The sequence below is a fragment of the Caretta caretta genome, chromosome 25 (genome assembly GCF_965140235.1).
Source record: "Caretta caretta isolate rCarCar2 chromosome 25, rCarCar1.hap1, whole genome shotgun sequence".
Classification (NCBI taxonomy): Eukaryota; Metazoa; Chordata; order Testudines; family Cheloniidae; genus Caretta; species Caretta caretta.
The window spans coordinates 19,618,787-19,638,124 of NC_134230.1; the positions used below are offsets into that span (position 1 = coordinate 19,618,787).

The following is a 19,338-nucleotide window of genomic DNA, read 5'->3' on the forward strand; positions in this document are numbered from 1 at the left end:
CTTTGGAACCCCCTTTCAGGTAGTTGAACACAGCTATCAAATCCCCCCTCATTCTTCTCTTCTGCAGACTAAACAATCCCAGTTCCCTCAGCCTCTCCTCATAAGTCATGTGTTCCAGTCACCAATGTTGAATAGAGGGGAACGATCACGTCCCTCGATATGCTGGCAATGCCCCTACTTATACATCCCAAAATGCCATTAGCCTTCTTGGCAACAAGAGCACACTGTTGACTCATATCCAGCTTCTTGTCCACTGTAACCCCTAGGTCCTTTTCTGCAGAACTGCTGCCGAGCCATTCGGTCCCTAGTCTGTAGCGGTGCATGGGATTCTTCCGTCCTAAGTGCAGGACTCTGCACTTGTTCTTGTTGATCCTCATCTCATTTCTTTTGGCCCAATCCTCTAATTTGTCTAGGTCCCTCTGTATCCTATCCCTACCCTCCAGTGTATCTACCACTCCTCCCAGTTTAGTGTCATCTGCAAACTTGCTGAGGGTGCAATCCACGCCATCCTCCAGATCATTAATGAAGATACTGAACAAAACCAGCCCCAGGACTGACCCTTGGGGCACACCGCTTGACACCAGCTGCCAACTAGGCATGGAGCCATTGATGACTACCCGTTGAGCCTGACGATCTAGCCAGCTTTCTATCCGCCTTATAGTCCATTCATCCAGCCCATACTTCTTTAATTTGCTTGCAAGAATACTGGCAATGATTACAAAGGCAGCGTATAAAGAATTAGGAAGATGCACTTTTCAGCTTTCCTCTGAGAGGCACCAGATGAAGGCAGGAGTTTGGAACAGTGACAGTTTTCTTACAACGTGAAGCGATTAAGGAGGATTTGTGTGACATTAGAAGGTACACATTCTACTGTGGATGGGTTTGCTCTTAAATCTATATGATCTGCAGGAATAAATATCACCCCAGAAGCTGCAATATAGTACTGTGCAACATTCACTTGCTATATATAGAGAGAAGACGGCAGTTGCTTCTAATTATGAAAATCATATAGTAATAAATAAGTCAAAGAGAAACCAATATAAACTTGTACAAAATAGACAGCAATATACAGAATACCAACAGTAACAGTTTGTAATACGGAGCATGGTTTAAACTGAAGTGAAAGCAGGCACTTTGCAGTACTGATGCTTTAAAAGTTAGGGCAAGAGAGACAGAATCTCACACTCTCTCTTTATGAGCAGGTTGGGTGGGATGATTACACTGCTCTCTTTTTCATCCAGTACAGCAAGTCAGCACTTCATCAAGAGCAGAATGTGGCTGAAAACTTCAGGGTATCTTCCACTAGAAAAACAATAAGAGTTAAGGAAGGCGAACATGCAAATAAGCCCAGCCCAGAAGATACTGGCTGATATTTTCCTTAAGTAAATGCCTTATTTAAAGAGAGACCAACTTCCTCGACTCTCATTTTACAGTGAAGCAACAAGATGCATAGGCAGGCAGGGTCTGCACAGTCTGAAGAGGACATTGCATGTTCAGGGCTGAACAGCCACCATCAGCTGCTTCCTGAAGGAATGGAATAAAGGTAAATGACATGCTCTGTACTTTGGTTGCATGTTAGGGTTTGTGATTGTAAGAGGAGATGAGCCAGTTTATTCAGGCTTCCCAAACTAGATGCTTCCAACCTCCATCTTCTCCCATAAATCTAGGCTTCAGGAGACTTCCGTGACCAGAGTCCAATAGGCGGGAAGGCAAGGTTGTGAAGTTAATTTTCCTTCTTGCCTACTCTGACTCAAGGGGGCCCACTCAATAACAATGCTCCCTCCATACCTGCTACAGGCTGGTTACAAAGACAATTGCAGCAAGGGTCCTGTTAAAGTCAGTGGGTTTCTAAAGAGCAAATATGGTCTTTAATCCTTCAATTGTGTACTGTTCCAATGAAAGTAAACTCCCTTATAAAGGAACGATAGCATTTGCCTTAGCCACATCACAAGTGGACAGCAGATATCTACCAAGGCACCTGGAGGGATCTATTTCTAGGGATATTCCACTGAAAGTGCCATCTTTATTGCAGTTTCTTTCTCAAGAAACCACCATATTAGTCAAGCAAAAGGGATATCAAGGGACCCAACTTAGGAAGCTGTTCATAAGGTGTCTCACCAACTCCAGTCAGAGCACAAGGAAGGGATGGAGGACTAGGCCCCTGGTGACCCCCTTCAGGATATGATCAGAGGTAGGTCACTGCTTACAGTGAGTACTTACCAAACTGGTCAAAGAGACTTGCTGGGAATGGGCAGAGTGTCACATACTGTCTAGCTTTCTACCTGTTGCTCCTGTAGGCTGTACACATTATCGGAGTTTAGGAAAAATTCTGATAAAGAGGATCATGCTAATAAAAATAAAACAAACTACAATTAACATTATCCAGAGCAGCCAGTTGACAGATTTCTTTGCATGCTGCTCAAGGCGTTCAGATTCATCCTTCAGCTTCTCAAAGTTATGGTCTGCCATCCTGAGAGAGTGAGACAATGTCTAGGGAACAAAAAAGAGCAAGCTGTAAGTAAGATTTGATTGCAAGACGAGAAAGACGACATTTTAGTGCTTGTCATTGATTAAGCCAAGTTGTGTTGATGTAGCCTAAACAGTAGGAGCCATATTTCAATCATGGAGAAGAGATGATTGAGCAAGCCATAAGTACTAAACCCCGCAGTTTTCAAACCTGAGTAGTTAAAGATAGGGCCCCTGAAGCCATCTGTAGGCATCCGATTGTCAAAGGTGTCAAGTACCGGCAACTCCAACTGACTTCAGCAGGATTTGTGGGTGCTCAGAACCTGAGAGTCCCACTACTTTTACATCAGGCATCCAGGTTTCAAAGATATGGCTATTGATTACAAAACTGAAGACTCTATAGTTGCACTATGGAGGATGCTGACAGGTCCTTCCAGCTCCAGTCACATTTATAATTAAGTTACAGATATTCCAGTTTACCCCATATCTTGGCACATTAGTGTTATGGATTGCAATACTGAGAATCTGAATAGTTTCTTGCACTGCAATCTGTGCTACCTGGTTATCTTGTTTAATAACATTCTGTGCTGCCAGGGTGTTGTTTTTGAGACTGCGAGCCAAACTCAACATTTCTTCAGCCAGCTTCTCCTGCATGCTGCGATGATGCTGTAACACAGCATCCAGATCGGTTGCTGACTGCTTCTCTTCAGATGCAAGGCCTCTGCAGAGCACAAGGGAGGAAACGTAGGACTCATTGGGTGTTGTTATGGACTGTTCTCAATGGTTTTTAGATCACCACTAGGTGATGTCAGAGCTGCGCTACAGCTCACAAATCTGATTAGATGGCAAGAGAATTCAGAGCATCAGTTTATTAAAACATCTAATAAGAAACCACTTACGTTTGCTTCTTCAAATGGGCATTAAAACCTTTCTAGCTGAGTTAATAAAGTACATTCAGGAGTCAAAGGCCCTTGCTTCCCCATCACAAAGAGTCAAAATATTAAACTATGACTTACTTCCGTTTCCTTAAATTTAGCTCTTCAGACTCTGCGGAAAAAAAAAAAGTTTGAATTTTAGCAGAAGATAAACCTCCAGGCCTGGCTCTCTTGTGGAAAGCTGTTGCACCAGGAAACTAAGCAGGTATAATTGAAAACTGTAGAAACAAAACTAAAGACTCTGTAAGAGGTACGGGGGGCAGGGGAGAGAAGAGGTTTAAATCTGTCTGGGTGTCTGCACCAGGTAACAAGGGTTTAGACAGCCTTGCCTCCCAATGGGAGACAGACAGACAGACATGTTCTGGTGTCATGCAGTGTCATAGGTAACATTAAGAACATAAGAACGGCCATACTGGATCAGACCAAAGGCCCATCTAGCCCAGTATCCTGTCTTCTGACAGTGACCAATGCCAGGTGCCCCAGAGGGAATGAACAGAACAGGTAATCATTAGTGATACATCCCCTGTCACCCATTCCCAGCTTCTGGCAAAAGCTTGGCTTGTTGCCTCTAGTCCTAAATTAGATTTGTAAACCGTTCAGGGCAGAGACTGCAACTATACAGAACCTAGCCCAATGGGTGCCTGATCCAAACTGGGAGCTACTGCAATCTCAGTAACCAACCAGGCACTTAGTTGCTTTATGTAGTGGTTCACAAGAAGAGTTCCAGGCTAGCAAAAAAAACGGAGCATGCTCTGGCTCGTCAGGCAAGATTTGTCACCCCTTGTTCTTCCCCTTCCTCCTCCCCACACACATTCCAGCCATCTACTTTGATATAAACTTACCATTGACAGACAAGGGATCCTGGAGATACAGAGGAGAGGAGAGAGAAACACAGTAAGATTACACATGGGCAGATGAAGTGATCTGCAGCCTTGCATCAAGCAACCCCGGTGCCCTAGAGTATCCTCTGTTCCCAACACTTCCAATCAGAAACTCCAACACCATGAAGCAGGGGCCGGCTCTCCAAGAGTCCAGCACAAGAGGTGGAGAGAGCCCAGGCTCATAATTGTAGCTCAGCCCTCTGAAGGGCAGCACAGAATCATAGAACTGGAAGGGACCTCAAGAGGTCATCTAGTCCAGTCCTCTGCACTCATGCTGCCAGCTGAATCCGTGCTCTCCCAGGGAGAGGGCTGGTTGTAGCCTCTGTACACGGGGCCTAAAAGCATGGTACTTTAAGATGTTTTTGAGATTCCATTTCACCAGAGGCTACACGATTCCCCTTGGCTCTGCTCCTACCCCCACGCTGGAACTAGATGGCTGAGCACTGCTACTAGGCAGGGTCACTTTCAGGTTGGAAGGGGAGTCCCAGGGCAGCAGCTGGCTGAGGCGGCAGATCCCTCTCGAACTAGCAGTAGCGAAAGGCCAGCAGCAGAACGTAACTTACCGTACCAAGCAGCTCACTCCTCATCTTGCCCGTGTAGCGAGCCTTTGTCTGCAGATGAACCATTTTAGTTGCTGGGGTTCGCTCTTTGGTTGTAGTGGGAGTTCGGCCGGGAGCCAGGAACTGATTTGCCAGGGCCTTTTCTGCAGATGACGACTATAAAGAGAGGGCCAAATTAATCTTGTGCTCTGCAGAAGAGGCTAGAGAATAACCAGGGAGCTCTTCTGCTGCTACTTCCCACAGAATGGAGGGTGAGCGAGAGGGCATGACAGCACAGTCTCAATCCAGTCTAATTGCAGCAGAGCTCTTCAGCAGTCCATAGCTCAGCAGACATATGCAGCACTGTACAAAGACAGCCTTCCCCCAAAAGCTCTCAGCTCAAAGGTGAAGGGGACACCATAAATCATAGAAGAAACATTTGCCTTCTTGGTGGTTCTCTGAGGGGTGGGGAGAAAGTTTATAACTCTAAATATCAACCCCTTACACTTAACAGACGACAAGTTCCCAAGACACATCACTCGTGATTTTGAGCGAAGGTTGTGCGTGGGTGCACTAAGACACCTGCTTATTGCTGTGAGATGTGGTGCAGACAGACGGACAGAAAAAACCAAACGCTTGGTAAGTCACTTCAGGCTGGACAGAAGGTTCTTACCAATTTTTCAGCTTCTAACATTCCCTTTAAGAAGTCCACTTTGCGGGAGTATTCATTCAGCAGTTCAGGGGCAGGCTTGCTGCAAGAGTCAAAAGAAACCATGAAAGCCAGGAGAGTCAGTATGTCCGATTGCAAGTATTTCAGAAAGTCACATGCACGTGGAACAGTCAAGAGATTAAGCAGCATTTTCCAGCAGAAACAGCTTAGAGCTAGGGTCACCCTCACTCGTAATGTCTGAAGGACACTGGATTGAACTGGGCAGAATGATCACGTATCACCTCTAGAACAGGGCTGACATGCAGCAGCTCAGGTTGGTGCGTGAGGGAGGGGGTTGTAGCTTGCCGTGCTGCTGCTGCAGTTGCACCTTTTCTGGTGACACTTGCATGGTTTCCCATGGGGATTGCAGAGTGCAGGGAGGCGCACGAGAGCAATGCCGGCAATGCAGACTGCTGGAGCACCTGGGAAACGTTGGAGGCTTTTTCATTTAAATTGCCCAATACAACATTTTGACACTTCTATGCCACCTGTCTGGCTTGTCTGAATAGACTGTTAAGGGCTTTGGGGCTGGGACCATGCCTTTCTGTAGGTTTGTGCAGCACAATGGGGCTCAGGTCATAAATGGGGCCTTTCAGTGCTCCTGCAACGTAAGTGAAACAACAGTCCCGGAGCTGTCTTTACCGATATTCACACACCATCCCAACAGCAAAAAAACCAGCAGAGCTAAGTGAGCTCTAGGGCTATAACTACAAAGGGCATCCCCTAAGCACAAACCATTCTGCTATCCTCACAGTCCCGAGTGTCCCACAGCTTCAGTGTTCCTGTGTTGTGCCTATTTCCCACCTAAGAGGTTACTTGAAAAAGAACACACATGTTTTCCTTCCAACCTCCGTCTCAGAGACGGCATCTCACCTTGAGTGTTTCTTTAATGCAAGGAGCATCTCTTCGAGAGCACCTACATACTAAAAAAAAACAGTTGTAAGAGTCAGGATTAACAAGAAGCAGTGTGGCAAATGCTAAAGGCAGTGCGGATATAAAGCACTAATGATAATGAGGATTGTCATTGTTTTCAAAGAAAGCATCGTCCAATATTGTTTTTACCTGGGTTAATGTGGCTTGTTTTTAAAAGCCAGATGTACAAAGTTATATCTGACTCTCACACATACACACTCTTTAGAGTCTGCATCTTACAGTCTTAATGAGAGGATCATCACCAGGAGACAGGTTAAGGAAATGCAGAGTCTAGCAGCCTGATCTTATCAATGGCACTTATGAATTAATAAAACTAAGTACTGTAGACTACTCTCAGCATCTCTTCCCCCCACTCTCTATCTAATAGCAGGCTAACAAGGCATACAACTGGACTCTCAAAGCAAAATTTCCTTCCAACAAATGGAAATAAGCCTCCAAGAACAGCAACCATCAGCTTGAAATCTAAGATGCAAAAACCGAGTTAGCAAGTTTCAGATGCTATACCTGCCCTTGAGGCTCCCTGCCAACTTCTGTGATTTCACAACATTTTTTACAAAAGAGTTTCTCCTCCACTATTGCAGTGCTGAAGACACACACTGACCAGAGGGGTGACAACAAACTGACTGCACCAACATATACAGTGTTGGAGAAAGTAAATAAGGGAAGTGTTATTTACTCCTTCTCATAACACAAGAACTAGGGGTCATCAAATGAAATGAATAGGCAGCAGGTTTAAAACAAACACAAGGAAGTATTTCTTTACACAATGCACAGTCAACCTGTGGAACTCTTTGTCAGAGGATGTTGTGAAGGTGAAGGCTATAATGGTTCAAAAAAGAACTAGATAAATTCATGGACGATAAGTCCATCAATGACTATTAGCCAAGATGGGCAGGAATGGTGCCCCTTGCCTCTGTTTGCCAGAGGCTGGGAGTGGGCAGCAGGGAATGGATCATTTAATGATTGCTTGTTCTATTCATTCTCTCTGGTGCACCTGGCATTGGCCACTGTCAAAAGACAGGATACTGGCTTGGATGGACCTTTGGTCTGACCCAGTATGGCTGTAATGTTCTTATGAAAGACTCCCAACACACACTGAAAATATTCTTAATTTTTCAGATATAGTGACTATGTATAAGTAGTAATATTAGCAGGTACAAATATTTCAGACAGTGATTTTTTAAATTGGAAATGACCCTTTAGAATTCCACTCATGGAATTTGAAGCAAACTGGACTGGAATCCTGCTGTGAGGCTCTCTGGTTTCTGAGAGCTGTAGTGCAGAATAAATGATCACAATGGTCCCTTCTGGTCTTGGAATCTGAATTCTGCAACTTCATGTAAATTGGAAGTGAGGGAGAGGAGTTACTGAATTAACTATAAAAATGAATAATGAAGTCAGTACAGAATTCCTTATTCACTTTTTATGGTGTCCAAGGTTTTACTGCCACACTTTTGCACTGAGTGTGCACACATGTATTGCATGTGCTGTGAACGCGGTCAGGGAAGGACACTAGAGATTTTGGCAGCTGGGTAGAAGGCAGCTGAAGACTTTGGCACCCTGATGGCATGGTAGGCAAAACTGAAGGGTTTTCACTTCAGGTTCCCATCCCAACCACCAGATGCTCCACTGAATAGTTCACTGATGTCTAAGGGGACAATGGTCACATCATCTTCACTTCAGCAGGAATAAGGCATCTTTTCAGTAGATTTTAGGTACTGCGAGTTGGAGAAAGACCTAAATAGAAAGGTCCTTCTTCCAAGCAGCAGGACTGAGCTCTGCAACTCTCTGAACAGGCAAACGTCTGCCCTGCCAGCCCATAGTTTACCGTCCATAGTCACTGAACTTTTTGTTTCCATAAACAGCCACCCACATGGCACAACCAACCAGTTCCTTCTGGCAGAGAAAGAAAGCTGCCAATAGGAAACCATTATAACTGGGCAAGTTAGACTATGGATTAGTGAAGTGATGCCCATCTGGCTGCAGTCACCGTCCCATGGGGACACCATCCCCTTTACATTTCCTGCTGAGAGAGGTTCATGTCCAGTTTCCATCCAGTACATCCTATTAAAGCGCCCCTGCGGCAGCAAATGAACAGGAACTCATATGCCTGGAAGGAAACTGGCAAAGCAAACAAAACAAAAAACTAAGGCAACAAGGCCAATTACCAAGACAAGATCAAGTGGAAGGGAGTCCCTTCCAGGAAACAGCTCTCTGGCTCCCAGGTGCAATGTTGAGACTACAGAGGAACAGTTGACATGAGAGAAGCAATACCCGCACTGCTGGCTCTCAGAAGTCTCCTCACTACACTGACCAAGGTCAGAGTGTGGAATATGATCCAAGCTGTAAACACATTGCTTTGAAGTTTATTCCCAAATCTTAAACTCCTTCTCAAAGGGAAATTCTAGCAATGGTCTGAATAGCATACATGTTCCCACAACCGTCTGCTTTATTTATCACAACGACAGAAGCCATGGAGTGATGCTGATTAATTTGCGGGTGTGTCTCATCTATCTGTAAGCCACGAAATTGTACCTCTAGGCAAAGGCTTTTGTGCCTTACGAAGTACCACATATCTACTTCAAACATGAATGCACACTGCAAAGCCTTGCTATACCACAAGCTACAGGATAAAAGTGGTGTGACATTCAGCATAAACCAGAGATTCCCAGATGCTATTTTGATATGGGTTCCTCAACTTCCTTAGAGCAGCAAGATCTCTCCCCCCAGGCCAACAAAGCACTGACATGCAAGGGGTGTGTGCACATTAATTATACAGGCCACACACATAAGAATGGCCAGACTGGATCAGACCAAAGGTCCACCCAGCCCAGTATCCTGTCTACTGACAGTGGCCAATGCCAGGTGCCCCAGAGGGAGTGAACCTAACAGGTAACGATCAAGTGATCTCTCTCCTGCCATCCATCTCCACCCTCTGACAAACAGAGGCTAGAACACCATTCTTTACCCATCCTGGCTAATAGCCATTAATGGACTTAACCTCCATGAATTTATCCAGTTCTCTTTTAAACCCTGTTATAGTCCTAGCCTTCACAACCTCCTCAGGTAAGCATTTCCACAGGTTGACTGTGCGCTGAGTGAAGAAGAACTTCCTTTAATTTGTTTTAAACCTGCTACCCATTAATTTCATTTGGTGACCCCTAGTTCTTATATTATGGGAACAAGTAAATAACTTTTCCTTATTCACTTTCTCCACACCACTCATGATTTTATATACCTCTATCATATCCCTCCTTAGTCTCCGCTCTTCTAAGCTGAAAAGTCCTAGCCTCTTTAATCTCTCCTCATATGGGACCCGTTCCAAACCCCTAATCATTTTAGTTGCCCTTTTTGAAACCTTTTCTAATGCCAGTGTATCTTTTTTGAGATGAGGAGACCACATCAGTATGCAGTATTCAAGATGTGGGTGTACCATGGATTTATATAAGGGCAATAAGATATTCTCAGTCTTATGATTCCTAATATCCAGTTTGCTTTTTTGACCGACATATTGGAATATTCTTGCTTACACTGGGGCAGAGAATTGCCTACTGCTCTTATTCAACTTTTCTAGGAAAAAGTTGGGCAAGCTGTATCTAATTTCCCTCTCAGGGAAAACAAGATAGTACTTGGTTTTTGGAGAGCAGGACTCCCCTAACTTTGAACCTCCATCTCCTCATACGAAAGCAGGTAGTCTGGCAATCACAATAGGGTTCTTATACAAGAAGAGGGGTCCGCTACGTGTGTGGAGTAAGGGTGACATCCAGTGGCCACAGCCAGGATGATTAAACAAAGATCCTTTAAATCCTGGCAGATTAACATCTCCTTTCTTCACAAAAGTATAGTTCAGAGTAAATTAGACAATTCTGAAAGGCCGACATTCAGTAAATTTACGAAGGCCCAAGGGAAACACTATAGTGAAGCAAGTCAAACAACCAACGATCTAACAAAAAATCTGACACACAAAGTGGGTGCGGTAATATCTTTTATTGGACCAATTTCTGTTGGTGAGAGAGACAAGCTAGAAGCTTCCCACACTGGAAGAAGAGCTCTGTGTAACAGCAAAAGCTTGTCTCTCTCACCAACAGAAGTTGGTCCAATAAAAGATATTACCGCACCCACCTTGTCTCGCTAATATCTTGGCACCAATACAAGTAGAACACAGAATACATAAAAAAAATTCCTCAGATTTAACAACATAACAATCTCACTGAATAAAGCTGAAGAAATTTCCAAGAGAAAACATGATGTGGTTTTAAATTCTGCTTCAATACTAAGTCCAAGGACACCTATATTAGATTTCATCTTAATAAAGCTGAAGAGTATCTCTAAGTCAGAAAGACTGGGCTCTAGCCAAGGAAACTAAATACACCAACCTACTCACAACCCTGGACATTTCAGTCACAGAAGACTGATACTCTGGCAGGGAAAGAGAACATCTTCCAAGGAAACATCAGAGACCAGAAACATGAGATTTCTCTTACAGCCAACCTGACTCAAAGGAAGCTCTCTGCCAAATAGTATCTCCTCCCAGTCACCACATAGTTTGCAGCTCCCAGGGTAACCACTGCGTTTACAAGACCATGTTAAGGTTTACGAATAAGACTATGGCGTTCCGCTATCGCATAGGCAAAGCACTTCAAAGAAACAGCATCCGCATCCCTCCGAGAAGTCTGCAGGGAAAATGGCTCATCAAGCTGTTTTGGTCACTTCATCAAACGAGGGCCTGCACACCACCAGGAAAAGGACCAGCTCCTGCTCCCAGCCTAAAGAATGGGATAATCTAGCCGGGCAGAGCTGTGCCGCTACCGTCCCACTTGCAAAATCCAGTCACAGAAGATCAGGGTCGGAAGGGACCTCAGGAGGGCATCGAGTCCAACCCCCTGCTCAAAGCAGGGCCAATCCCCAGCTAAATCATCCCAGCCGGGGCTTTGTCAAGCTGGGCCTTAAAAACCTCTAAGGAAGGAGATTCCACCCTCCATACTTGGTCAGCTACTGCGGCAGCCGCAACAGGGCGTCTACGGCCGCGTTACGTTCCAGGGGGACCCTCGGGAGAGGAAGAGCTAAAAGAGCTTCCCGCGCTGCAGGCCGGAGAGCGCCCGGGCCGGGGGCGCTGGGCAGCCGCCAGGGCACCACGGCGGGGCTGGGGCGGGTTCTCGCCTTCGCTCGAGGGCGCAGGCAACAGAAGGAGCCGGGGCCCCGCTCGCGGGAAAGCAGGAGGCACAGCCCGGGGCGGGACGCGGAGCCCCCTGTCCCCGGCTCCCGTGCAGGCGAGGGGCAGCCCGGGGCGGGGGCTCCGCTCCCCAGCGAGCGCCAGCGGCACCGGGCGGGGCTGGAGACTGCCAGGGACGCCGCCTCCCGGCCGGGCCCCAAAACCCGCGCTCCCCCGCGGCACCTTCTCCAGCCGCCACTCGTCCGGCTCCCGCCTCTCGGCCGCCAGCGCCTCGCAGCGGCTCAGCAGCCGCAGCAGGTTCAGCTCCAGCCGAGTGGCCGCCATCGCTCCGACCCGGAACCGGAACCCGAACCCGGCGCGCGAACACTCCACTTCCGGGTCAACGCGAACAGCGGCCTCCACGTGGCCGGGGTGGGGCCCCGCCCCCGGACACGTCAGCGGAGCGCAGGGCCCGGCCCGGCCCCGCAGCGCGGCGCGGCGCGTGGCAGGGCCCGGCGGGGCTGGCGCGGGACGGCCCGAGCGCGGCAGCCGGGAGCGAGGCAGGAGGGCGCGGGCCCAGCCCGGGCCGCCCCGGGGCAGTACCCAGCGCAGGCGCGGCGCACCGGGCGGCACGGCGGGGCCCCCTTGCGGCGGAGCTGCCCGCTCGCCTCTTCCCCTTAACGACCCGCCGCCGGCAGCTGGAGCATCAGGCACCCGGGAGCCGGCCGGGGCTGACGCAGCCCAGGGCGCGGGAGTCACGCAGGAAAGGCTCGATTGTCCCCCGGCTACGGCCCGGCCATGAAAAGCCCCGTCCCGCAGGAGGTCAGGCAGCTCACCGCACAGGCGTTTAACACCGAAACAGGTTTAAACCTGAGCTGCAGCCTGTTTCATTTACCCAGCTCCCAGGCCTGCTGGCCGCGGCGAGGAAGCAGCTGCATAATTCTCCTCACTTCGGAGAAAATTCTTCTAAATTCCTCCTTAAAACATGTTTCTTCACTACCACCTTCAGACAGTCCTCCACGGAGACGTAGCCGGGCTTCCTGGAGGGTAGAACACCCTCTCGCTGCTGATCTCGTAGACTAGCGGGGTGGCGTTGTCTGTCCACTCTCCCTTATGCCTAGCTGTACAGTACTGAACACACTGAGAGGGGTCAGCCCATAACGTCACCAAGCCATACTGGATTTGTTCTGGTTTCAGAGTAACAGCCGGGGTAGTCTGTATTCGCAAGAAGAAAAGGAGGATTTGGGGCACCTTAGCGACTAACCAATTTATTTGAGCATGAGCTTTCGTGAGCTACAGCTCACTTCATCGGATGCATACTGGGGAAACTGCAGAAAACATTATATACACAGAGACCATAAAACAATACCTCCTCCCCCCCCACTCTCCGGCTGTTACCAGCAGGAGAGTGAGTTTGTGTGTGTGGTTTTTGGAAAAAGGGGGGTGAGAAAACCTGGATTTGTGCTGGAAATGGCCCACCTTGATTATCATACACATTGTAAGGAGAGTGATCACTTTAGCTAAGCTATTACCAGCAGGAGAGTGGGGTGGGAGGAGGTATTGTTTCATGGTCTCTGTGTATATAATGTCTTCTGCAGTTTCCACAGTATGCATCCGATGAAGTGAGCTGTAGCTCACGAAAGCTTATGCTCAAATAAATTGGTTAGTCTCTAAGTTGCCACAAGTACTCCTTTTCTTTTTGGATTTGTTCTGTTCCTGTGATAGTCACTTTCATTGTGGCCATCTAGGTTCTGCTCCATCATATGCATGGTGATGTGACACTGCTCCTCCACACAGAATCCACACATGGCAAGCAAGAACAGGATGAGGTTAGTCCAGTTTATAAAAGGCATGGTCATTTCCATATATTAAAACAAACCTTTCAAGGCATATGGAAGATACTTTAAAGAGTCTTACTAGCCTGCCTCAATTTGTGCTTAGGGCTGCCTGATAGTGCACAGCAGAAGAAAATGGTTACTCAACACCATGGGGGCTAATTCTGTTCTGATCTCAGATGGGAGATAGAGTTTTTGTTTTTTAAATTAGGCCCACTAGTTTCATGTCATATGCCAAGAAAAAGCAGCCCAGTTTTTGTTCATGATGCCCGCCCTACCTGGCTGACGGGGGCATTCAGCACCTAGTTGTAAAGTTAGTGAAATATGGTATTTGAGTTTTCCGGCTCACCTCTAAACTTTAGAGCCGCAAACTCCTCATGCCAGGGTCTACCAGAGAGCCTTTTTATGTCAGTGTGCACTCCCCACTGACTCAACAGCAGCTCTAAATACAGGGTGGAACATGTTTCTTCATCACTAATTGTTACAGCAGCACGTTTAAATTACAATAAAGCAGCTGGACTGGCTGAATGTTCTCTATCAAGACTTCTTTGCATGGAAAATTGGGTTTTCAGTTAATTTCTTTTGTAAAAAGTATCTGCATTCTGTGGAAAATTTTGATTTTTTTTATTGCAAGTCTGAAAACTGAAGAATTTCTATTCAGAAGTACATGAGAGTTGTAGTTCAGGTCCCCTTAGTGTGACCAGATGTTCCGATTTTATAAGAATAGTCCTGATTTTTGCGTCTTTTTCATGTATAGGCTCCTATTTACCCCCCACCCGTCCCGATTTTTCACACTTGCTGTCTGGTCACCCTAGGTCCCCTGTGCTTCCATTCTTCAATCTGGGGCAGGCTCTCCAGTTAGACTACTTCTCCTGTGATGCCCTACAGCTATATGACTGCTGTAATGCATGACCTTTCCCACCAAGTCATCCTGGTATATCGTGGGAGATATAGTCACATCAGTCTTTAAGGAGCATGGCACTGAGGCACCCAAACTATAATTCCCGTGAACCACCATAACAGCATTTCCAAATCAAAATGTTGTGAGGTGGTTGTTTTTTTGGGGAATGGGGGGGCTAAAATTTCAAAATTTTCAATGAGGAGACTGGAGGGGATTCCTGACTAGAGCCAGTAAGCAGACTTCCTCATATATCAGCCAGAAAATCTGCTGCCCAATCTACACTCCCAGTTCACATTGGTAGAGGAGAGACTGAATGGTAAACTAAGCCCAACTCACGTGGCCCAAGTTTTAGAAACTGTTTGTGCTTGCATGTTCTCATGCCTGACCCTCAGTGACTATTGCAGCATTGTGATACACAACATATGCTGAACAAAGCCTTGCACAGAGTTGCCCACTGCGCCATCTGCATTTGCTTAGCAATGCGGTTGTACTTGTACACAAAACACTGAACTCTCAGAAACATTCCATGGTTACATGGCCTTTGATGATCAGTATTTACCCTGTGGAACCATCTCCAAATCCTTTTATGGAAGTGGTGGGAAATGGCATCCAAATCTCAGGGAAGCAGATCCACTTTTGGTCAGAATCAAGTGTCTTCTCTCCTACTTAAAGGGCTCTCTGGAAAGGGCAGACACTTAAGCAATAGGACACTGATAACCTAACACATGTATTTTTAAAAAGTGCAATGTATTAATAAACATTTTGATATATTTTTGGTCTGAGTTAAGGCTATTACATTAACAGTTCTGTAAACAACAAAGGAACTTGTCATAAAACATACAAAAAAATGGAGTAAGGCAAAACCTAGGGACTCTAACTCACCTTCGGACCTATTAGAGCCCATCGTAAGCAAATACAAAAAGGCACAGCAGGAGAAACTAAGGTCACTTCCTGCAGACTCAAGTCTCCGTATTTTACTCTGACCCAAGCAGATTTAGATTCTACTTTCCCCCTCCCCCACCAGTTTCTTTTAATTTGTTTACAAATAGCAGGATATTGTTTGTTTTAAGCAACCATGCTTAACCCTTAGAGTGCTGAGAGTTCCAGACTGCGACTCCAGTGACTGCTTAGCGCAAGTGCACAAGTTTACAGTCCTTAACGGAGGGTCAGAGCTAAAAGTTGTGGTCCCAATTTTTAAAAAATTCCAACATTTTAAATATTTCATTCATCTATGCATGAAATGTGTGAGTAAGGGTCTGAAAACCTCCGCTTCACTTTTGCTGTTGGTTCATATTCGTCCAAAGGTTCCTGAGTTTGGGCCACCACAGACCCTTGTGCAATGTATATGGAGTGAATTTTATCAGTTCGCCTTGCTAGCCGGTCCCTCCGTCTCACCACTGGCTGAGACTCTTCAGCCAGTGTTCTGCCCTGGAATTCTGTCATTTTGGTAATCCCATACGGAAGTTTTATATTTGCTGTCGGCATCACTGGATTTCGGCAGGGGACTTTCATCTTGACCAGCATTGATGATGGTCTGCGCCTTGTAACTGAGGAGACTGTGGAGGCCAGTGGAAGAGAAACGTTGGACCCTCCGCAAGAGTCTTTGGCAGGCACACTGGGGCACCGACCATGACAGTGGATTTCAGACAGCATGGTTCCTTTAAAGAAAGTAAAAGCTACTTGGAAGTTAAAGTGCATTTTAAAAAATGTAAATTGACATGACTGGTTCTGACCAGATGTCACAAAATATGTAAAATATGAAATAATGTAGAGGGTAAAAAAAAGAGCACATACTACCTTAATACTGACCTTCAGTATCCAGCCGCCCTGTTCGGTCCTCTGGCAGACTCTCTGTGCTCGCTGAGGTCTCAGAGTCTAGATTTTCCTCATCAGAGCCCTGCTGGTCAAGCTCAGGTAATCGGTAAGTTATGTCTTCCCTGCATCAAACACATATAGATCATAGCGCTCCAGAAAGTCATTGACTTACAATATTTACCAATGTTGCTGACATGAACTATTCTAAAGTAGAGCAGACGTTAGAAGCAAAGCAGTCCTGCACCTATACGTCACCAAATTTCACCTGAAAATATTTCCTTTGTCTGTTACCTTTTACTGCCTCTCCTCTTCTCCATTCTGACTTCGCAAATTATGTTTGAAATGCAACACAGAAGTAAAGCAGCATGCTGTGTTGCCTCCCAGGACACGAGGCATAAGCTCAATGGATTTAATTAGAAATATGAAGCTGGGACTCACTTTTCCTCTTTTATTGACTGTATGCGTTCTATCAGAATCTCCTTTTCCCGGTTATCAACATCAGACACCTCGTCTTCCTCCTGCAGTGATCCCAGCTCAGGGAAGCTGTTGTCATTTCCCCTGTCTTGGGGGCTTTTACTCTGTAAGAAAGTTGGATGTGTTATGCTTCATGATCAGGAGTAGGATATCTCACACTACCGTCTGGACAGAAAGTTAGTTATAAAAGGTGGGCAGGTGAAGGTAGGGCAAGTGAAGGGCTCCCACAGAAGTAGTGAAGGGGGGTGTTAGATATCCATTCCATATATACAGGTATCTTTGAATAGGCCACACAGTAGCTTTAATTTGCCTTGAAAGTTTAAATTCACCTAATTTGTTTTAACATTTTTCTTTTTTCACATTTTTCAATGGAGAGAGTAAGTTTGCCAACACTTGTTTAGCTGTGAGAGTTAACTACAAATTCTTGTTCCATTCAGTATGAGCACAGGTTAGAACTTCATTAAGAAGAAATGGTGAAGTGAGGAAGGAATTGGACAGTAGCAGTGCATGCATTCTGGGGAAAGGGCTGCAGTGATGCATGCAGTCTGGAATGTTTTGAAATCTATTTCATACCACGTAAGTTATAATAAGCAGCAAATGTCCCATCATGCTGTGGTGCCATAGGAGAATTAACCATGCACTATAAACACATCAGATCTTGTACATACCAGCACCCCCTCATAAGGAGAAGAAAACCCAAGTTTTACAGGCCAGAGCTAGAGAAAGATGAAGACCAAATTCACTACATCATGATAACTTCAGAAAGTTGTTTTTTCTGATCAGAACAGTTACATTAAAACTTCATGTGTCAGACTTAATGGTAATCACTGTGATATTTTGCAATGTATGTGTTTGGAGGTTCCATAAAAGCAATATTTAAGGTTTTAAAAACATTTTGATCTACCCAAGCACAAAGATATTGGATCTTTCTTTATCAAAGACCTTCTTGCTCCATTGTACATATTTTAACCTGCTAGATCTAGGTGGGTTTTTTTTTTTTTTTTTTTAAACTCTGATTTTTCACTTATGTCAGATTTCTAGGGCACACAGACCAGCTGTATCAGGTTTTGAATCAGCAAGTACAAGGCCACTATCCTGAGGTCCATATGTGGAACCTCATTGCTTGGCTGTCACAATTCTTACATCCAGGATTAAAAACAGACATGCAAGCTTAACACATAGGGGTCTAACACTGTTTAACTGCCAAACAAAAGGCTCTCTTCATCCCATTGATTTTAAAGCCAAACTCCACAATGAAGTCTGCAGGGAAGTTCTGCTTTAATTTTTTTTTTTTTTTTTAAATCAATGGCATGATGAGGCCAAAGAATTGTGAAGAAATCTCACTCAGTGCAAGTCCTGTTTGATACAGAGAGCCTTTGATTGTGCAGTTAGAGTGCAAGTCCTTTGGGATAGGGGTGGTCACATGTCTGACACTGACGGAATCTCTTGTAAAGCACTGGAACTGCACACAGTGGTGTGTGTCAGCTTCTCACTTGGGCTGACTCAAATCCTAGCTCCACATGGACAACTCCTGTTCACTCTCTACACTTCTACCTCTGGCCTGCAGATACATTCCCAAAGAGCTTTTTTTTTTTTTGCATTTTAAATTAGGAAGTTTTGTGGTACCACTTGCATGAGAGCAACTATAGTTAGGGTTACTTCAGCATTTCCATGATAACCACCATTTTCAGTCACTCAGCTTTATAAAACTCTCCCCCCTTTTGGGCTGAAATTTTTCCAGGCCTGGTTCCTGTTTAAAGCGGATTTTGTGTTTTTGACTCCCTCTCCCCTGCCCCCAAATTATTCAGCCATTTAAGACAGACAGCTGGAAATTAATTCACTTTTACTAATTGTTGTGAAGGCCAAGACTATAACAGGGTTCAAAAAAGAACTAGATAAATTCATGGAGGATAGGTCCATCAATGGCTATTAGCCTGGATGGACAGGGATGGTGTCCCTAGCCTCTGTTTGCCAGAAGCTGGGAATGGGTGACAGCGGATGGATCACTTGATGATTCCCTGTTCTGTTCATTCCTTCTGGGGCACCTGGCATTGGCCACTGTTGGAAGACAGGATACTGGGCTAGATGGACCTTTGGTCTGACCCAATCTGGCTGTTATGTTCTTATGTAATTATACAAAAAAATTTCTTTGTTTAAAGCCACTCTAGTGCCAAAAAAGGAGGGAAATAGCCCTCACAAAGGAAAGTGTCCTGGCGACACTCTGTTTTGATTGTGCCACATTTGGAAATTGCTCTTCTTACATGGGCAGTAGCGTGGGTAGGAGTTACTACTCTGACAATAATCCCAGTGCTGGCAGCCTGTACTGTATGCACACTTGAAGCTATACACTCATCTCTCGAGTCCCCTGGTCCCAGTCAACCAGGATCTGATAAAGGGATGCTCGTCCCTCTGATCTCTCTGAACTGCCTCCTCAGCTGAGAAGAGTGAACACTGGGGCTAGGAGCCAGAAGTTGTAGGCCCACTTCTTCCATCCCAGACCTTAATTCTCTGCATTCCACAACTTCCTAGGAAAGCCTCACACCACTCCTTTTGGCAGGGGTGCTGGAACAATTTGTATAGTGGGGGTCCTGAGAGCCATTGAACAAAATTGTAAACCCTGTATATCATGGAAACCATTTGAAGCCACAGCACCCCCAGCACCCTTAGTTCCAGCACCTATGCCTTTTGGGAAGCAAAT

At 45.8% G+C, this 19,338-nt stretch overlaps 2 protein-coding genes across 13 annotated transcripts in view; both read right to left on the reverse strand.

The window, feature by feature from the left end:
• Positions 1 to 731: 731 nt before the first annotated feature.
• Positions 732 to 12,705, reverse strand: USE1 (unconventional SNARE in the ER 1). 2 transcript variants are annotated; one of them, XM_048830983.2, is made up of 8 exons: positions 12,511 to 12,705; positions 6,404 to 6,453; positions 5,495 to 5,573; positions 4,846 to 4,998; positions 4,244 to 4,262; positions 3,483 to 3,513; positions 3,025 to 3,187; positions 732 to 2,490 (listed from the first exon to the last, which is right to left on the reverse strand). In XM_048830983.2, the coding sequence occupies exons 2-8, from the start codon at positions 6,430 to 6,432 to the stop codon at positions 2,308 to 2,310; spliced, it is 657 nt and encodes a 218-aa protein (XP_048686940.1). In that variant the 5' UTR covers positions 6,433 to 6,453; positions 12,511 to 12,705; the 3' UTR covers positions 732 to 2,307. The 2 variants fall into 2 exon arrangements, with proteins under 2 accessions (XP_048686940.1, XP_048686939.1); XM_048830982.2 differs by lacking the exon at positions 12,511 to 12,705 and adding an exon at positions 11,859 to 12,004.
• A 1,354-nt stretch (positions 12,706 to 14,059) lies between these two features.
• MYO9B (myosin IXB) overlaps positions 14,060 to 19,338 on the reverse strand; it is a 77,689-nt gene continuing 72,410 nt past the window's right edge. For 7 of the 11 annotated variants that reach the window (XM_048831314.2, XM_048831315.2, XM_048831318.2 and 4 more), the window contains 4 exons: positions 17,309 to 17,356; positions 16,605 to 16,744; positions 16,161 to 16,288; positions 14,060 to 16,009 (listed from right to left, as the gene is read on the reverse strand). In XM_048831314.2, the coding sequence (XP_048687271.2) occupies positions 15,573 to 16,009; positions 16,161 to 16,288; positions 16,605 to 16,744; positions 17,309 to 17,356 (753 nt within the window). In that variant the 3' untranslated portion in view covers positions 14,060 to 15,572. Of the gene's footprint in view, positions 16,010 to 16,148; positions 16,289 to 16,604; positions 16,745 to 17,308; positions 17,357 to 19,338 lie in introns of all 11 variants that reach the window. The other 4 variants (XM_048831319.2, XM_048831321.2, XM_048831313.2 and 1 more) reach the window with 2 other exon arrangements.

Excerpts from the sequence above, each read along its gene's own strand:
- USE1 (XM_048830982.2), bottom strand. The coding sequence starts at position 11,960 with ATGGCGGCCACTCGGCTGGAGCTGAACCTGCTGCGGCTGCTGAGCCGC. Across the intron at positions 4,999-5,494 it reads TGTTAGAAGCTGAAAAATTG|TCGTCATCTGCAGAAAAGGC; the intron begins GTAAGAACCTTC and ends CTCTCTTTATAG. Across the intron at positions 2,491-3,024 it reads TTATTAAACAAGATAACCAG|ACATTGTCTCACTCTCTCAG; the intron begins GTAGCACAGATT and ends TTTGTTCCCTAG.